This window comes from Colletotrichum fructicola (genome assembly GCF_000319635.2).
Source record: "Colletotrichum fructicola Nara gc5 chromosome Unknown KSG_Nara_v1_contig02, whole genome shotgun sequence".
Taxonomy (NCBI): Eukaryota; Fungi; Ascomycota; class Sordariomycetes; order Glomerellales; family Glomerellaceae; genus Colletotrichum; species Colletotrichum fructicola.
The window spans coordinates 5,998,855-6,015,236 of record NW_027094052.1 but is presented as its reverse complement, the minus strand read 5'-3'; the positions used below and the strand labels follow the sequence as shown (position 1 = coordinate 6,015,236).

Sequence of the window (16,382 nt, the reverse complement as noted above, 5' to 3'; positions counted from 1 at the left end):
AGACGTACCCCTGATGTTTCTTTTCTGGAAGCCTGTATGTCCACTTATGATTCGACAGGAAGATGGCGGTCTGCTGTTGTGGGCCACGCCCGTTGCAAAGCCGTCCAAGTCTCAGCTGGTGTCCTTTAGCAACAGCCCTTGCCACCTCTTTAGCCATGGCCTCCATATGCCTCCTTGCAAACGTTATTTTCTCGCCAATAGATCCACTGCGTATCAGCATTTGAATACCCTCTGCGAGAGGTTTTCTCCAATAACCCTCAAATTTGTTCGTAAGCCGAACTAGTTGATCAACTTCCTTCTTTGAGAATCGCTCATTGTTGAACATGGGATACGCGCGACGAGAGGGTTTCCACGAATACCTGGTGTTGATAATATCTCCAAGCTCCCATAGATATCCTTCAGTCTTAATGCCAACTTCCTGGAGGGAAACCGGTTGAAATCGGCAACCTTTTCGATAGGTGAGGTCCCGAATGGGAGGCGCTGCAAACGAAGGCAGGCATAGCTTTTCCAAGTACTCAAACACATTCATGTCTGACACTGGATACGGGCCTGACCGATTATTGTTAAGAATCTCGCCATTAATGAGACACATGGCTAGTATTGATAGATTACGGCTGGCGCTGTTCCGACGTAGCGTTTGTATGTCGGGATAAAGAGGGTACTGGCAGCAGTTGGCTATGATGGCGAGAATGTCCCAAGGTTCTTCTAGTTCCCTTTTGCTCAGATCAGAGGCGATTGCAGGAAACATGAACGCATATTTGGGAAGGATAACCGTGTACTTTCTGGTTTTGCTCAGGATATTTTGAATGACACGGGTCTCTGCTCCACTTGGGTGACGCTTGGCTTTTTGGTATTCCTCGCAGAAGAGAGTGACCGCTCCCATAAAATCGACAGATTTGATGGACAATTCTCCCTCGACCTGATCTGTAATGGAACCATCCATTAGAAATTTCAGCCCCTCTAACTCTGGTGAAAGAGGTATAAGAAGCTTCATATTGATACCCCCACGATAGTTCTCCTGGAAAGTCCAGCCTCTTGTCCACCAGAGATCGTTGGTCATCAATTCCAGCAAATGAAGTGCTCTCTGTGCTCTTTTGCGCATTAGGCCAGTCATTGATCGATCTCCGGCCTTGAACCGCTTCTTCATGATGTCAGCCAGTAGTTCGAGCTCGTAGCGGGATTCGATTGGCCTTGACAGTAATGCCACAGGGTAAGAGCTTTTGCTGTAGACCAGATCCATGACTTGCAAAGCGCGGGCCTTTTTTTGACACCGCGCGCAAGTACATGTCTTGTCCTCACAGGTGTCTTGGTCAATGCAATGGCGGTCTATCCAGAGAAGCCCCACGTCGACAGTGTTCATGTATCGAATAATTCGATCGAAAATGGCTGCTCGAACTGGAGAGGAACGAAATTCCTCGCCTGAGCTTTCCTGGACTTCATAAGATCCAGCAGCGTCACTTTCGTATTGAGATGCAGCCCATGTGTATGACAAGGCGATGTAGTTCTTTTGTTGCGTAGCATCGATCGTATGTCGCCACAAGCGGACTGTTTTCGGAATGGCGGCGCCTGCAATTGATTTGCAGACAACAGCTCGTTGTTGCTTTGATATATGAAGACAATCCAATCTTTTAAGAATACTGACATCCTTTTGCTGAGTCGGCTTGCACCGTTGAATATCTGAGAGAAGCTGGGGAATCGTTTTTGAGTGCTTGCGAGAAATCGCTTTCAACGACTCCAAGTTGCTGTCCATTTCGTGCATCCAGAGACTATGGTCTCTGCTGGCTCCCTTTGAATGAGCAATGAAGAATACACTGGAATGTTCACATTTTGCTCTGCCGACTGGAATGCTCGCTTTAATAGCAAGAAAATTGCGTTCATTACAAATAATTTATCAGCCTCTTGCATGAAGTTGCATCTTGGCGGCTTTTCCAGCCATTCCGGCTTGGTAGACGATGACGAAACCCCGCAGAGATGCAAACAAATCGGTTCAATCACTTGCTGTATGGAGTTGAGGGTGGGCCGCATAGTCCAATGGATGATGAGCCACTTTTGCTCCGCAGGTGGACGTGCATTTGCTAGGTAGGCCTGCATGGCCGCCTTCTTCGTTTGAGGACTCCGCACCGTCGCTCGTGTCGTCCGATTCATCCACGAATATATCTTAAATTTGCCTGACGCCCATCCATCTTCATTTTCTGGGAAAGGACTGACGGTGACACGAATTATAGACACTTGTATTGCACTTGCTTCATGCTCGTCGGTTTGAGCCTGGACTCCTGCAAAGTCTGCCAGAACCTGATTTTTGCGATTTGTGAGACCCAGAAGACGGGAGTAAGCTCATTGCTTGACATGCCGGCCACGCGCAGAGCTGGGTCGCCAAGTATGCGTTTACTGGCTACAAAGCATCAGCCTTGGCAAAATCTCATGCTTTCGTTTTGAAGACGAAAACAGAAAGGAAAAAGAAAAGAAATGGGAACAAAATAACCATTTTGTCGTAATGCCCTGAATAAACACAACAAAAGCGACGTCCAATGGCGCTTTCGCTTTGCCCCGCGAGCCGCTCCGATGGGCTGCAGCAATAGTCAAGCTGGCCTTGGCCCTGATCGTCAGCATCATCGCGTTGCAGTCTCGTACCTTGGGTGGGTTTCAAACGTTGATTGGCGATTGAGAAAGATGAATTTTGAAAGAACCCATTCGAAGGAGCAGAAGAGACACCCTTTTCCCATGGTGTTCAGTAGGCGTCTGGCCAACGCGAATCCCTAAAGTCCCTGGGTCAATTGCGTTGACGAAAATGTCTTCATCATACGGCCGAGGCTTGATTATACATCAGGCTGGAACGGCGGAGTGAGAACTCGCAACGTTCTTTCATCGGGCATTCCAAAGACGAGCTACGCGATATGGGCCGATATCATAACGGTAGAAATGCACGAGAGCCCAGCCAGCTCGTTCTCCAGCAGCTCTCACCATCCATTGAGGCGAATGGCTGCCACCCCAAAATTACACCTGGAGTCTCCTCCGAAATCTTGTCCGGCGAGGCAATTGCTTGCCTACGGCTTCAATGTTATTATGGATGCGTCTACGATCGCTTTGCGCCGACCGATCTAGGCAGTATTACTGAGTCATCGCCTCTGTGCCGCTCACGTCCTTCGCTTATTGGCAGTCATATGAGATGGTGAAAAACACCATAATTAACGAAATTTGCAGAGATATGCACCTTTCTCCGTGATATCAAACCACGTGCTGCTGCCTGGAGGCGAATCCGAGCGATCGGTCCGGCCAAGGATGGGCCCGGGAAAGTGGGGCGCGGGCCGGGGAAGTTTAGGCAGGACGGCTAGGGCGGCGCGAGTGGACCAATTACACGGCAGTTCTGCCTGAACGCCATCTCGTGTCTGTGAGGCCATCTCCAACATCGGATGTCGAAAGGGGCTTTAGCAGAAGCATTAGACGTGTATTTAAAGGGGAACAGAATATTTCCTTAGCTGATTTCTAAATCATTTCACATCGCCTCAAGCCCCATTCTCATCACTTTTCCCAACATTTAGTCTATGCTTTGAACATCAGTCACTGGACATGTACATTGAACTCGAAAACACCAACACATCAACCGTCCAAATGCGCTCCCATATGCCTCCACCAAAGCGCCAGCGCGTGTCCCACCAGCCCGTCCCCAAGGACACTGGTACCACCATGAAAGCGCGCCTTACTATCGAGAACTTTCACGATGGAGAAACCGTCCACCAGGTAACTACAACCATCTCTGCGGCATCTTCCAGCACTAACACCATCTCTCACAAAGCGATGTATCATCATCAAAGGTATCTACAGCACTACTGTCCCATGGAACGACTTCGTTACAATCTCATCATCCGACGGCACCACCAAGACATTCCCGCCCCAAACTTGGCCACTCGACGCCTCCCGCTTCAAAGCTATCGCCTTCCTCTCCCCCGGCAAGAACATCCTCACAATCACCCGCTCCTCCACCGACGCCGAGACCCCCGCTCCCACAATCCTCACCCTCAACTACATCCCCCTCCTCCAGACGCCTGCCCTGCACCTCGCAATCATGGTCGCCAAAGACTCTCCCCTCCTCATCGACTGCCCGCCCTCCAAATACGGCCGCCTCTCAACGGCGCACTCCTCCCTCGACGCTGCCGTCGCCAAGATGCGCATGGCCGCATACATGTGGCAAGCCTTCACCGCCGAAGACATGCGCATGAAGGGCCTCGGCCGGCGCTCCTTCCGCCTCGAGGAGGAATTCGCCGTCGACACAACCAGCCAATCCTTCATGTCCATCGACGACTCGGCGCCGCGAGTGCAGTCAACCGCAAAGGTACACATCATCCGCTCCAGCAAGACCGTCGCCGAGCTCCGCGACGCGGACGTCGCGCAGCAGAACGAGGCCGCGCGCAACAGGGACAAGCTGTTCGACTACTTCCTCGATGCGCTGGCGTCCCACGGCGCGCCGTTCGAGGAGTCATCGCGCCCCGTCGTCGCGGGCATGCTTCTCGACGCGCACTTCTCCACGGCGCAGAACATGATCCTGGGCCACGCCGCGCTGGGGTGCCATAACCCCGAGGGCGTGTCGCTCGGCATGATGGGCAGCCACCTGGCGTACTCGTTCCCGCGGTTCGTCGAGGAGGTGACGGAGTCCCTGCGGGATACGCGCGTGCCCGGGCGAACAGTGGGAAATGACAACGGCGAGTGCGCGACGTTCTGGGAGGCGTGCTGTGTTGGGCAGGGCGCGTTCCTGCACGAGGTCGGGCACGCGTTTGGGGCGCCGCATACCACGGGGATCATGGCGCGAGGGTATCCGCGGCACTGGGCGCGGAACTTTTTGACGACGACGGCGCGGGCGGCGCATACGCGCGAGCCAGAGGTTTATGTCGAAGGCGAACGTACGATGAACGATGCGCGATGGGATCTGAGGGATGCGCTTTCGTTCCGGATGCTTCCGCACTTTTGGATGCCAGGGGATAAGAAGATCAGGGGGACGGGGGCTAGGACGAGTGCGCCTGTTGTGTCTGTGGTGAACCCCGAGATGGAAGATGTTGGCGTCGAGATTTACTGCGTGGCGGGGATTGCGGCAATAGAGTTCAACGGGGAGGCGGAGGAAGAGCCGAGTGTGGCGGAGCCGTACAAAAAAGTGTTCTTCGAGCGCAAGGAGCTGGAGAACCGGTTCGATCCAGAGGAGGAGTTAAAGCTTCACATTCTTGGGATGAATGGCAGGAGCAAGACGGTGAAGGATTTGTGGAGGGTGTTTGCCTCGTCGGAGTACGTCCGCATCCCCGGGTCGGACGTCGTGCTGCGCAAGAGGTCTGTGATGGCCAAGGACTTGGAGGAGTCTGACGATGGCAAGGACAAATTCTGGAGCTGGGCAACGTTGCTCACGAAGAAAGCCCCCAACGGCAAGATTCTGCGCGCGTCGAGCATTGACGTCCGGACGGGGTGTATCCTCGACGGCGCGTACGTCAAGTTCCCCGATGGCACCAAGGTGAACTGCGGGCCACGGATCAGCAGGTGGGCGTGTGGTGATCATCTGCACGAGTTCGGCGGGCACGCGGCCGAGGATGTGCATTGGCCCAAGGGTGAGGAGATTGTCAAGATTCAGGTTGCGAGGGAAGACAACATTCTGTGTGGGATGAGGATTCACTTTGAGAATGGCAAGGCCGGCGGCGCGTTGTCGGGGAATGAGGATGACCCGTATCAGACGCGGGAGGAGACTCTGACTTTGGGTAAGTGGGCTGATGCGATTGAGTTCAATGATGGCGCTGACAAGTGAACAGAGGTGCAGGGTGATGAGAGAATTGTCGGGTTCTACGGACGCAGCTGGTGGGGACATCACTTTGATGGACTTGTTGAGTTTGGCATCATTACTGCGCCGAAGGGCGTTGAGTTGCCGGACCAGGTCTACAAGATGAAGGAGCTGCAGAATACCGATGGCGGTCAAGACGTAAGTACTACCTGTTCTGGCCTTTGAAGAAAATGTGATACTGAGACGAACCAGGCTGAGGATCTTCGAGGAAATGATGATGATTCCCAAGAAGAAACTCAAACTGAGAATGAAGATATGTATTAAGAGTGGACGGAAGGACAGTTAGAATTATTTCGATCTAGAGAATTCGAGTTGAAATAATGCGATATCCAAACCAATCTCCACAATGCTAATGTTGAGAAGCCCTCTCGGATTCCCCCAAATCCATCATCTCAAAACGCAGTAATCGTACAAGGCGAAGGGCGGGGACCTTCCACTGACTTATCCAATACATGTAGCAAATATGCCTCCACATGCAACTTAACCTGGTATTCAACAGAACAGACTGCCGCTGGGCGCATTCAGAAGTTGTCAATATCCATCTCGGGACTCTCTCTCCTCCTCATCAGCAACTTGGCCATACCATCTGATGACCATCCGAATCCGTATTCCTCCCAGCGGTGCTTGTACCCAGGGGTAAGCTGCCAGTCATACTTCATGATAATGTGCGCCAACGCAATCTTCAACTCATTGCCTGCAAAGAAGCGGCCGGGGCATGCGTGCTTTCCATGTCCGAAGCCGATGTGCTCGGGCGAGGTGCTCACGAGGTGGGCTTGGGCATCCAGGCCCGGGGTTCCTCGCATGCGAACGAAACGGTATCCATCGAACTGGTCGGGGTTCTCATAGACTGTGGGATCGATCATCCTGCCAAGGTCAGCGACGCATCGCTCGCCCGTTTGGAGTTGGAGACCATTGGGAAGGGTCACTGGTCGGGTCGCGACTCGCGACATGATAGCTGGCCAAAAATATTAGTTTAAAGACACTTTGACTGTACGGCAGGGCATGATGACGAACCTGAAGTGACCGGTTTAAGTCTCTGCGCCTCTTTCAAGACGCTGTCCGTCAGCTTCATGTTAAACAGCGCGGTCTTCTTCCAGCCCTCAGCGCTTAGAACCTCCACAATCTCCTTCCTTATCGCATTAAACAGCTCAGGGTGCTCAGCAATCCGCAACATCGTCTCCACGAGCAGATCGGTAGTCGTGTGAATCGCAACAGCAGATAGCCCCAACTGCGCCCCGGCAGCATCATACTTGGCCCCGCGGCTCTCCTCCTCGAACCAGTCCAGCCCGTCGTTGAACCTCGGAATCGGCTCGCCATTGGCCCGCGCCTGTGCCCTCAGGTCCCTACGCTTCTGGAGAACAGGCTCGATGATGCGCCGCGAGTCGGCAACCTGCTGGCGGAGGACCTTGCACTGCGGGACAAACCACTGGGCGAGCGGGCGCAGCCAGCTGGGGTAGATGCGCATCGTCTCGGCGCCGATGAAGGCGTTGACGGTGTAGGACTTGGTCACTTCCAGCCAGGCCTCGTTGCGGCATACCTCGTCGCCGAGGAAGACGCGGGAGGAGAGGTGGGAGATGATGTCGAGGACGTCGGCTTTGATGTTGAACTCGCGCCATTCTGTGTGTCGGGGGACCCGTGTTAGTCGGTGCGATGTAACGCTGTGCTGCAGAGGCTTACCCGTGGAGGTTCCGAATCGGAGGTCGACGGCGAACTTGGCTTCGGATGACAGCGGCTCCGTGATTTGGTCTGAGAGATTGAGATGAATATCGGTGCTGCCGTTGCAATGTGGAGGAGCGAGTTGCGGCAATGTGGGGTGTGGGGTAGACTGCCAGAGTTGACGTGGAGTTGGACACGACTTACTCAACAACTTGGTGATGGACTTCTTGATGACCACCTGGAACAACTGATCGGGCCTCGTACCGACCGCGAAACCATCAAATCCAGATAGCTGGGGATGGAAGTTGTCCGCGAAAGCGTCCATGAAGCTGAGCCCGGGATCGTTGCGAATGTCGTGGACAAACTCCGGCGGGATGACGACGGTTTCGCCGACGTCCGTCATGAATCTGTAGGGCTGGCCAGGAAACTTCTTCCTGCCAGTTTCCATCAAGCCTCTGGCATTCAACAGGAATCCCTTCTTCCTTTCGCTGTTGAACAGGTCTAGTGATTCGGGGGGGTTGATCCAAGGGAGCTTGCGAGAGGGTTTACGCATGTGGGGTACGACGGCGAAGACGCTGAGGAGGATGATGCCCAGACACAACGATGTCCAGACGTCCATCTTCCTGAGCAGAGGTGACTCTGCCCAAGTGCTGAGAAAGTGTTTCGGTGGCTGGAGGAATTCCATGTTGGCCAGCCAAAAAGGAAGAATTTGTCAAAAGAAGTGTTGGAAGATCTAAACCCTTAATGCGATGAACCAGCGTGAGAAAAGACGAACTCCAAGGTTGAAATGAGTATTTATAATGTCGAAGAAGAGGAAAAGTGACAACGCCAAGGTCAAAAAGTCCGTCCGTATTACTTAATCCGCGTCCATCAAAAAAAAAAAAAATTGTTGAAGTCGTCAAGTTTCCCGTCCAAGGCATCGTGTAAAACATCTCGGAATAGACCGCCGGACTCCCTGTCGCACAACTCCCGCCCACGATGTGACGCGGGGAGACCCACCCCATCTCCATCGTGAACGCCCGTCGACGAATCAGAGCCTTCGCAGTGGGTGTTACGGTTCTCGTCATGCAGATCATGCAGTGCCAGTTCGGAGTACGACGAGTGCCCGACGGTGGAGACGGTGGAGCCCTTGGGATTTGGGATAGTTCTTGATGCCCCCAAGGAGGCTCGTCTTTAAAACGACGACCTCTTCTCTTTTTTTCCTTCTTTTTTTCAAGACAGGTCCGCTTCTTAGGGCGTGCAAATTTGTGCGATGGTCTCCGGTGGGTTCATTAGTCATGCAGCCCGTAGTGTAAGCGATAACATCCCAGCTTCATGAGACTGTGATTTCTGCCCCTGAGCGCCGAGTATGAAGAACCTGCTGACCGCCAGTGTAAAACTGAATACCACACCAGATATTGGTGGGCTCTGTCATCACATAACGACCGTAGCAAAAACCACGATGACAGATCTTGCAGACCCAGTTTCAAATGCAATCTGCAGGCTGTCATCCCATCTGATCCTCCTCCGACTAGCCCTCCTGAGCGCTCGAATGGGATGACAGGGTCGCCTATGCGCCGTCATCCTCCGGGAGTGCTCTTTTTTTCACCTCTCGTGTCTCCTCTTCCCTCAAAGAGTCCGTTCTTCACGTCACTCACGACCCACGACTAGCGCCAAGCAATCCAAGTCAGTCGTTTTGTTTTGTCCCAGCAGATGCTTTCCTTCGGCGATACGAAATTCTGCCTAAGGTCTGTCTGGGAGCACAGACAGCGAAGGCCGCAAGAAGAGACGAAGTTTCGATCATGTCAACATCTTGTTTCGAAGTTCGGGTGAGTACGGCCAACTTACAAGCTGACAGGAGGATACCTCCAACCAGTATTGATAGCCATGGTTCCCAGTGGCATATAATTGGCGTTCTCGTTAGTAGAAAGAAGTCTACAAACAAGTTGGAACTATGGTGAACAGATCATCTCGTCTTGCGCGATGGGTGTTTTATTATGAACCAATCACAATACGAGGCTTGCTTTCCACGGCATCCCACCTCGCCTGGTCTCCCTCTTGAATCGCCAAGCTTCCGTCCACTTATGCGGCGGCATTGTTCTCAAACGCAATGATTCGGTATCCTTGTGCCGGCATACGGTAGCCTGTTGTGCCCCCAACCCTTCTCTCTGTTGCGCTTTACGCCTTACCCGGTAGCTGGATCATTTCCCAGCTGACCAATTGTTAATGCACGCTGACCTTATGTCGTTGGAGGAGACTCAAGCATCATTTTCGCTTCTGTTATCCGGCATCGTCGTTCTCTTTTGCGAAGCCGCGATGTTCATCGAGATCACATTATTCAAGACAGCCATCCAAGTGCTCATTTTGGCCTACGCTGGAATCGACTTGCCTGGATCATGAAATTAATCCGTGAAATGGATGAGAGTAGGGCGCAACGCAGTTGATGGCGATACCATCGCGCCAATTGAAAGCGATATTCCCTGCAAGTAGGCGAGGAACACTTCGAAAACATGGCCTAGGAACATATCTGTCATCACCAGTCTATTACTCGCCACTTGGAAGGACTCCAGTCACCTCTCATCAACTTTCTGCTGTCACTTGTGTGGTCTTTTACTACTTCTGGTATGTCTATAAAGTCTCGACGATGACACTGGCGATTGATGTTCTTTTCCCAATGAACTTCGACCACGTGATCACTCAGCTGTCGCGAGCCGCCAATTTCTTATCTAGAGCTGAGTTGTTCACGTCGAAAAACGCGTTAAGGCAATGCATCCTCTACCTTTTTTCCCTTCTGACTCTACCTAACAGTCTTTTCGCCTAACCTGCCGTCTAAATTGTTACGCGAAGTTCGTCACGTGCATAACGAGGATTGGAGGAATATTCAAACGACAACAGATTCGCTTGTTGAACCTGACGAGGATCGCGCAGCATCTTTTATCTTAATAGCGAACGCTACCTCAAATTAGCAAGCAACCCGTCAATCCGTCAACCCCCAATGGGGCTGAGCGCAGCTGAGCTGCAGAGACGTTGCAATTACACAGCTAAGCGAGCCTTTTTTGGGGATTCGGCGTGTTGGTTCCCCCTGGCATACTTGATCTCGTGGCCAATCGCCGGGCGACGAAGTCTGTTGGAACTTCGATTCCAGGATCTTGACCCACAACGCCGACATGTGCGTATGTCCCTCGCCAAGCGTTGGAGCCTGAATTTTACACGAGCTGGCTTTCTTTTGTTTTCTTTTTTCCCTCGCGACTTCCCCAGACTGTGTTTTCATTTTGTGGGACAATGCCCGTTGATCTCATGAATCAATGAAGTTGCTTTTGTAGCTGAATCCCTTTACAGCATTTGCGATGCAATCGGAGGACAGTGGGGTTGTTGGAGGTTTCCAACTTCGGAGGAAGCCTGTCGCGCAGCAGTCAGAGGAGCACTACAATGCAAGCCACTCAGAACGTGTCCCGAATTCGATCCCGAGTCCTGAGCTGGAGCCTTATCAATCTCCTACCGACTTTTCTCAGAACCCCTGGCGGATCAATGAAGGCGGATACCAAAGCGTTCCTGGCGCAGAACACGACACCAATGTCTACCATTCGGATACACGGGACATTCCACCACACCCTGCTTCGATGGAGGGCAGCATCAATCGTGGTCTGTCGCCAAACGACGGCACGCAGAACTTCGGAAGAGATCACGCAAATTTGCCTTCGAAAGCTTCGACGCCATCCTCGGGTTCCTCGACAGCCGGAGCTTCGGACGACAGAAGAGATCTCACCCCAAAGATATCAGAAAAACAAGACCCCAAGCCGGACGGAGACCTGCTCCTTTCTTGGAACGCAACTTTCTTGGCATGGTGGCAAGAGCTGATATGGTGCGCCATCAGCCTCATATCAGTTTGCGCTCTATACATCCTCTTGCGCCACTACGACAATAGAAAGTTGCCCGACTGGCCCTCTGGACTCACCCTCAACACGGTAATCGCTCTGCTTGCAACCGTCGCAAGGTCTGCCTTTGTCATTCCGGTGTCCGAGGGCTTGTCGCAACTCAAGTGGCTCTGGTATCGCAAGCAGAGAACCCTGAAGGACTTTCAGGATTTCGATGCTGCTAGTCGCGGACCGTGGGGGAGTCTTCAGCTGGTGAAAACGACGAAAGGCTGGTGGGTGGGCCATCAGAGCTGATAATACGAGCAACACTAACACTGCCTAGGCCACTGAGCGTCATATCTATGGTCGTATTGGTGACTGCCATGCTCACTTCTGCCCTAACGCAATCCTCCGTTACATATCCCGAGCGCCAGGTTGCTATCTTGCCTAGTTCCCCCGTTGCTCGATTGGTTCGATTTTGGAATCCCATGACAGTCAGTTGGTACTCCCCATGTAAGTTTCTCCCTGATCTCTTCTCTTGAATCGGCCATGCCCGCGCGGTTGCATACTAATGACCCCCAGACATCAAAGGCGCAACCTACGACGCCAGCATCCAAGCCGGCCTCAGCCACGACTCCAACACCCTCTACCCCTTCGACCAGCCCGGCTGCCCCACCACCGAGTGCCGCTGGCGCGTCTTCAGCACCCTCGCCATCTGCACCAAGATGTGGAACATGACCGACCAGCTCACGTACAACTACAACGGCAACAGCAGCCGCTTCGTCAACACCGGCACCCCGCGCAGCCTCTCCCTGCCCAACGGCGCCCTCGCCAACTTCGCCCCGTCCCTCACCGGGCTGGTAAGCCTCAACAACGGGCAGACATCCCTCCTCCCCGCCGCCGAGGTGCCGCAGTCGGCCTTCTTCAACTTCACCGTCATCTTCACCACGACCAAAACCACCGGCGCGATGGAGGTCATGTTCTACATGTGCGCGCAGCGCTACAACGTCTCGGTGCAGAACAACGTCTTCTCGCGGACGCTGATCCACTCATCCGCCGAGGTGGAGGAGGGCACGTTCCTGATGCCGGAGTCGACGACTTCAAAGGAACAGGTGGAGGTCACAACGGAGGCGGTGACAGTCCCGCAGGAGCCGGGGGTGGCGTTCCCGTACGGCGGCACGGCGCTGACGCCCCTGATCGAGAGTCTGTCCAGCGCGATGAACGGGACGTACCCGACGACGGAGAACGAGCGCGGGCGGGCGCCGTCGCGGTACTTGAACGTGCTGGACGTTGTGCGGCGGGAGCGGAACGGGACGGAGAAGCAGCTTTTTGAGGCGGTTGGGAATGTGACGAATAATGTGGCCAGGAGCTTGACGAATAGTCTCCGTGATAGCCTGACGACGGAACAGGCGTACATCACGGGACAGGCGTATGTTAGCGAGACGTACGTTAAGGTGCGCTGGTGGTGGATGACTTTGATCTCGTGCCAGGTCGTGCTGTCGACAGTCGTCCTGGTAGCTGCGCTGATTCAGGCGAGGATGGCTGGGTTGAATGTGGTCAAGAGTTCGACCTTTCCTGCATTCTTTGCTATTGATTCGTCGGAAAAGAAGATGCTGGAGACGAGAATGGCCCCAATGGACGTTCAAGAGCAGGATCGATATCTAGGGACGAAAGGGCTGGGACAGTGGAGACTACGGATGCAAGACAACGGCTGGGTGCTTTTACGGGATCAGAAGGAGCCGGGATGCTAGATGTGTTTGGTAAAGATGTTGATACGATGGTAATGTGATGGAGGTGAATGGATAACGGGATTAAATCTAGCATGGCGAGTGTTGAATATTCATGAATTCTGAAGTTCTTCGTCTTTGGATCTGAGAAAACGAAATCATCACTGCTCTTCGGCAAGATCCCGTGTTATTGACCATCTCTTGGCGGTTGGAGCTCCGCAATAATGCAAATGTCATTTTGATCAAACCGGAATACTCTTTTTTGTCTATCCCATCCAACTAGCAAAACACCTCTCTCTCATCACAACTTCAACCCCTCCATCAGCCCCTCCAACACCCTCCACTCCTCACTCCCCTCCCAACTCTCCTTGCCACGACTCATCACACTCCTCACCGCGCTCCTCGCCTTGCCCCTCCACTTGCTCCCAACCCCCTCCACCTCGCCGCCAAAGTTCTCCAACACACCCACCAACTCATCCGTCCTCTCCACCACAACCCCCCACGCCCCCTTATCCACAAGCCAGTTCCTCCCCTCCCCGACGCCCCCCGTCCCTGCCGCGCTCGCCGTCAACCCCCCGCCCGCCCCGGCCCCCATCGCCGCGCGCCACCCCTTCTCCGCCGCGTCCACCGCGCCGGCATACTCCCGCCGCCACACCCGCAGCTTCACAATCAGCCCCCACAGCTCCGAGCGCGTCGTAATCAGCGGCACCACGCTCTCCTCGAAGAGCGCGACCACCGCGCGCTCCACCGTGCCGCGCGGGGGCGTGTACACCCCGTGCCCGTCGTCCTCGGCCTTCTGCTTGGTCAGCAGCGCCTCGTTTAGCAGCGCGCGCAGCACGTCGTCGTCGAGCGCGTCCTCCGTCTTGCGGATCCGCATGATGGCCCGCAGCGCCAGGACCATGTCCAGCACCGCGGGCGGCCGCATGCGCGACGCGAGCGTGAGCACGTTGTCCCAGATGCGCCAGTTCTCCTGCGCAATCTGCGCGCCGCGCTTGTACGCCGCCAGGGCCTGTGAGAGCAGCGTCGCGGGGTCCTTAACGTCGCTCTGCGCATGCTCCACCGCCGTTTCTTCATCATCATCCTCATCCGCCTTCTTCTTCTCATCCAGCATCTTCTTCTTCAGATCCTCCACCGTCTCAAGGTACATGCTCCACAGCGAACTCCCCAGATTACTCCACGTCCGCGCGTCCTCCCCGCCGACGACCTCGCCCGCTGCCCCGATCGCGCGCCCGTACGCCTCCGCCGCGTCGGCAAAGTTGCCCATCCGCAGGCTGATGTCGCCCAGCCGGCCCCACAGCTCCGGGCTGAGGCGGTTGCACCGCGTCGCGGCCTGGTACGCCTCCAGGGCCTTGGTCCAGTCCTTCTGCTGCAGCCAGTGCTCGCCGAGCGACTTCTGCGCGCGCGCGAAGCGGTGCTTCGAGACCTCCCACGCGCGCTCCCAGTGGGCTGGGTCGTTCTCAAGGTCTCCGAGGATGCAGAACAGCCGCGGCGCATTGGGCGGAGGCGGCACGCGCTCCGGGCCCTCGAACGCGCCTGGTTTAAGGTACGTGACGTCTTCCCCATCCTCGAGCTCCGTATCGGGGTCCGCGTGCTCGACGGCGGCGGGGGTGCCCGTCTTGTGGAACAGCCGCCAGCGGACGATGGCGCGGGCCTTCTGCTCACCCCCGGAACCGCGGCCGTCTTCGTCATCGGCGGACGCGGAGGAGGCGAGGCACAGCGCGACCTCGGCCCAGAGGCGCAGGCGCTTGAAGATCTCAAGCGCGGAGACGAGGGAGCCGACGCCGGCCCAGGAGTAGGCGAGCTCGGACTCGAGGTGCCAGCGCGGCGGGGAGGAGAGGGCGTGGATGTACTGCAGGCGGACGTGTGCGGGCGCGGTATCGGTGTCCTTTGCGGCGGGGAAGAAGGAGGTTGGCTTCTGTTGCTGCGCTGTTGTTGGTGTGGTTGTGTCGGGGGATGTGACTGCAATAGCGGGCACGTCTAAGTCAGCGACGTCCTCGGCCTTGGGGCGCGGCGCTTCCGAGGTGTCGACGACGACTTGGTCGACGACGGCCTGCATCTGCAGCACGCCGCGCTCGACGGTCCTGCTGCGGTGGACCTCGATGCGGGAGCGCACGAGCAGGGCCTGCGTGTAGATTTGCCAGTTTGTCGGCTTGTCCGACACCACGCGAACGGCGTACGGCAGGACTTCCTCTGAGGTCAGCGTGTCTACCGGCGAGAAGGTGTCTTTCAGCGTCGCCTCCGTGAGCAAGATAATTTGGTCCAGAGGCGAGAGGCGCGGCTGCGCGTCTGGGGAGAGGTCTGCGAGGGCGGCTGGTAGCGCAGAAGGCGCAGCGGTGAGTTCGCCGTGCTTGCCCGTCGCGTCCTTGGAGAACTGGATCTCCTCGAGGAGAGTATCGTCGTTGAGCGCCACGGCCTCGGGCCCGCTCTTTTCCTCCTCCACTACCTCCTCTGGTACGTCGGACTTCGCGAGAACGACAAGCTGAGAGGTGCTCTTCTCCTGAAACTTCGTCCTCTTACCCAACGCACCAGAGAGCGCGTACGCGAAGCTGTTCAACTGCGTCGCCTCCTTCAGCGCCTCGCGCGCCTTGTCGTCGCGGCCGAGCATGATGTGCGTATTCGCCGCCTCCAGCAGGAATCGCACCTTCTCCTCGCGGGACCAGGCGGCTGCGCTCTCGCCGGTGGCCCAGACATCCTCATCGATGAGCTGCTTGCGCACTGCGTCGAGGCCGGCGGCGATCTGCTCCGCGAGCGTGGGCACGTCGATCCACTGCGACGCCTTGGCGAAGTTGGACCCGGGGCCGAGGGAGGGCTGGCTGAGGAGTTTGAAGTGCCAGACGTTGATGCGCAGACGGGTCCACGGGATGCTGAGGCGCGTGGCGTCGGAGAGAGTCACCACATCCTCAGGGGCGGATGCGGTGAAGATGTGTCGTGCCAGGGCGAAGAGCTCGATGTTGGGGATATACGGATACGGCGAGACACCGTCAACCTCCAACTCCTTAAAACTCTTCCTCCTCAGGACCTTGAGTGTGTCCTCGCCAGCGGACGTGTCTGCCGCAGCAAGCGCATCAACAAAGAGCTTCTCTACCCTTCCAACATTCTCCAGAACGGGACCGGTGACATTGGATTGCAAAAAGGCGTTGAGCGCCGCAAGACCGACGGCGATCTCATCTTCGGAGAGAGATCCGGACGGCTGCTGCTCGCTGGTCTGTGCGAGGCTGGACGCGAATCTGGCGATAACATCTTTCGCGACGAGTGATGTGAGCACGTCGACGTAGGCGCCGTCTGCGACTGTCGAGAGCAGCGAGGCCGGTGCCTGCTGGGATTCAGCCATGATGTGGTGAGTTGTTGTCGCAA

The 16,382-nt window shown here is 55.6% G+C and overlaps 4 protein-coding genes across 4 annotated transcripts; 2 read left to right on the top strand and 2 right to left on the bottom strand.

The window, feature by feature from the left end:
- Positions 1–3,609: 3,609 nt before the first annotated feature.
- CGGC5_v004466 (putative zinc metalloproteinase) lies at positions 3,610–6,076 on the top strand (the record flags this gene model as incomplete). Its single annotated transcript, XM_032024474.2, has 4 exons — positions 3,610–3,738; positions 3,794–5,732; positions 5,784–5,950; positions 6,005–6,076. The coding sequence occupies 4 exons, from the start codon at positions 3,610–3,612 to the stop codon at positions 6,074–6,076; spliced, it is 2,307 nt and encodes a 768-aa protein (XP_031878841.2).
- Positions 6,077–6,333: 257 nt separating this feature from the next.
- Positions 6,334–8,153, bottom strand: eqxH-4 (Cytochrome P450 monooxygenase eqxH; the record flags this gene model as incomplete). Its single annotated transcript, XM_032024475.1, has 4 exons — positions 6,334–6,767; positions 6,827–7,429; positions 7,490–7,558; positions 7,673–8,153. 4 exons carry the CDS (start codon positions 8,151–8,153, stop codon positions 6,334–6,336), a joined length of 1,587 nt encoding a protein of 528 aa, XP_031878866.1.
- Positions 8,154–10,794: 2,641 nt separating this feature from the next.
- On the top strand, positions 10,795–13,052 carry CGGC5_v004464 (uncharacterized protein; the record flags this gene model as incomplete). Its single annotated transcript, XM_032024476.1, has 3 exons — positions 10,795–11,594; positions 11,645–11,814; positions 11,884–13,052. 3 exons carry the CDS (start codon positions 10,795–10,797, stop codon positions 13,050–13,052), a joined length of 2,139 nt encoding a protein of 712 aa, XP_031878817.1.
- A 277-nt stretch (positions 13,053–13,329) lies between these two features.
- CGGC5_v004463 (TPR repeat-containing protein) lies at positions 13,330–16,359 on the bottom strand (the record flags this gene model as incomplete). The annotated part of the gene is made up of 1 exon (XM_032024477.2): positions 13,330–16,359. One exon carries the CDS (start codon positions 16,357–16,359, stop codon positions 13,330–13,332), a length of 3,030 nt encoding a protein of 1,009 aa, XP_031878818.2.
- Positions 16,360–16,382: the final 23 nt, after the last annotated feature.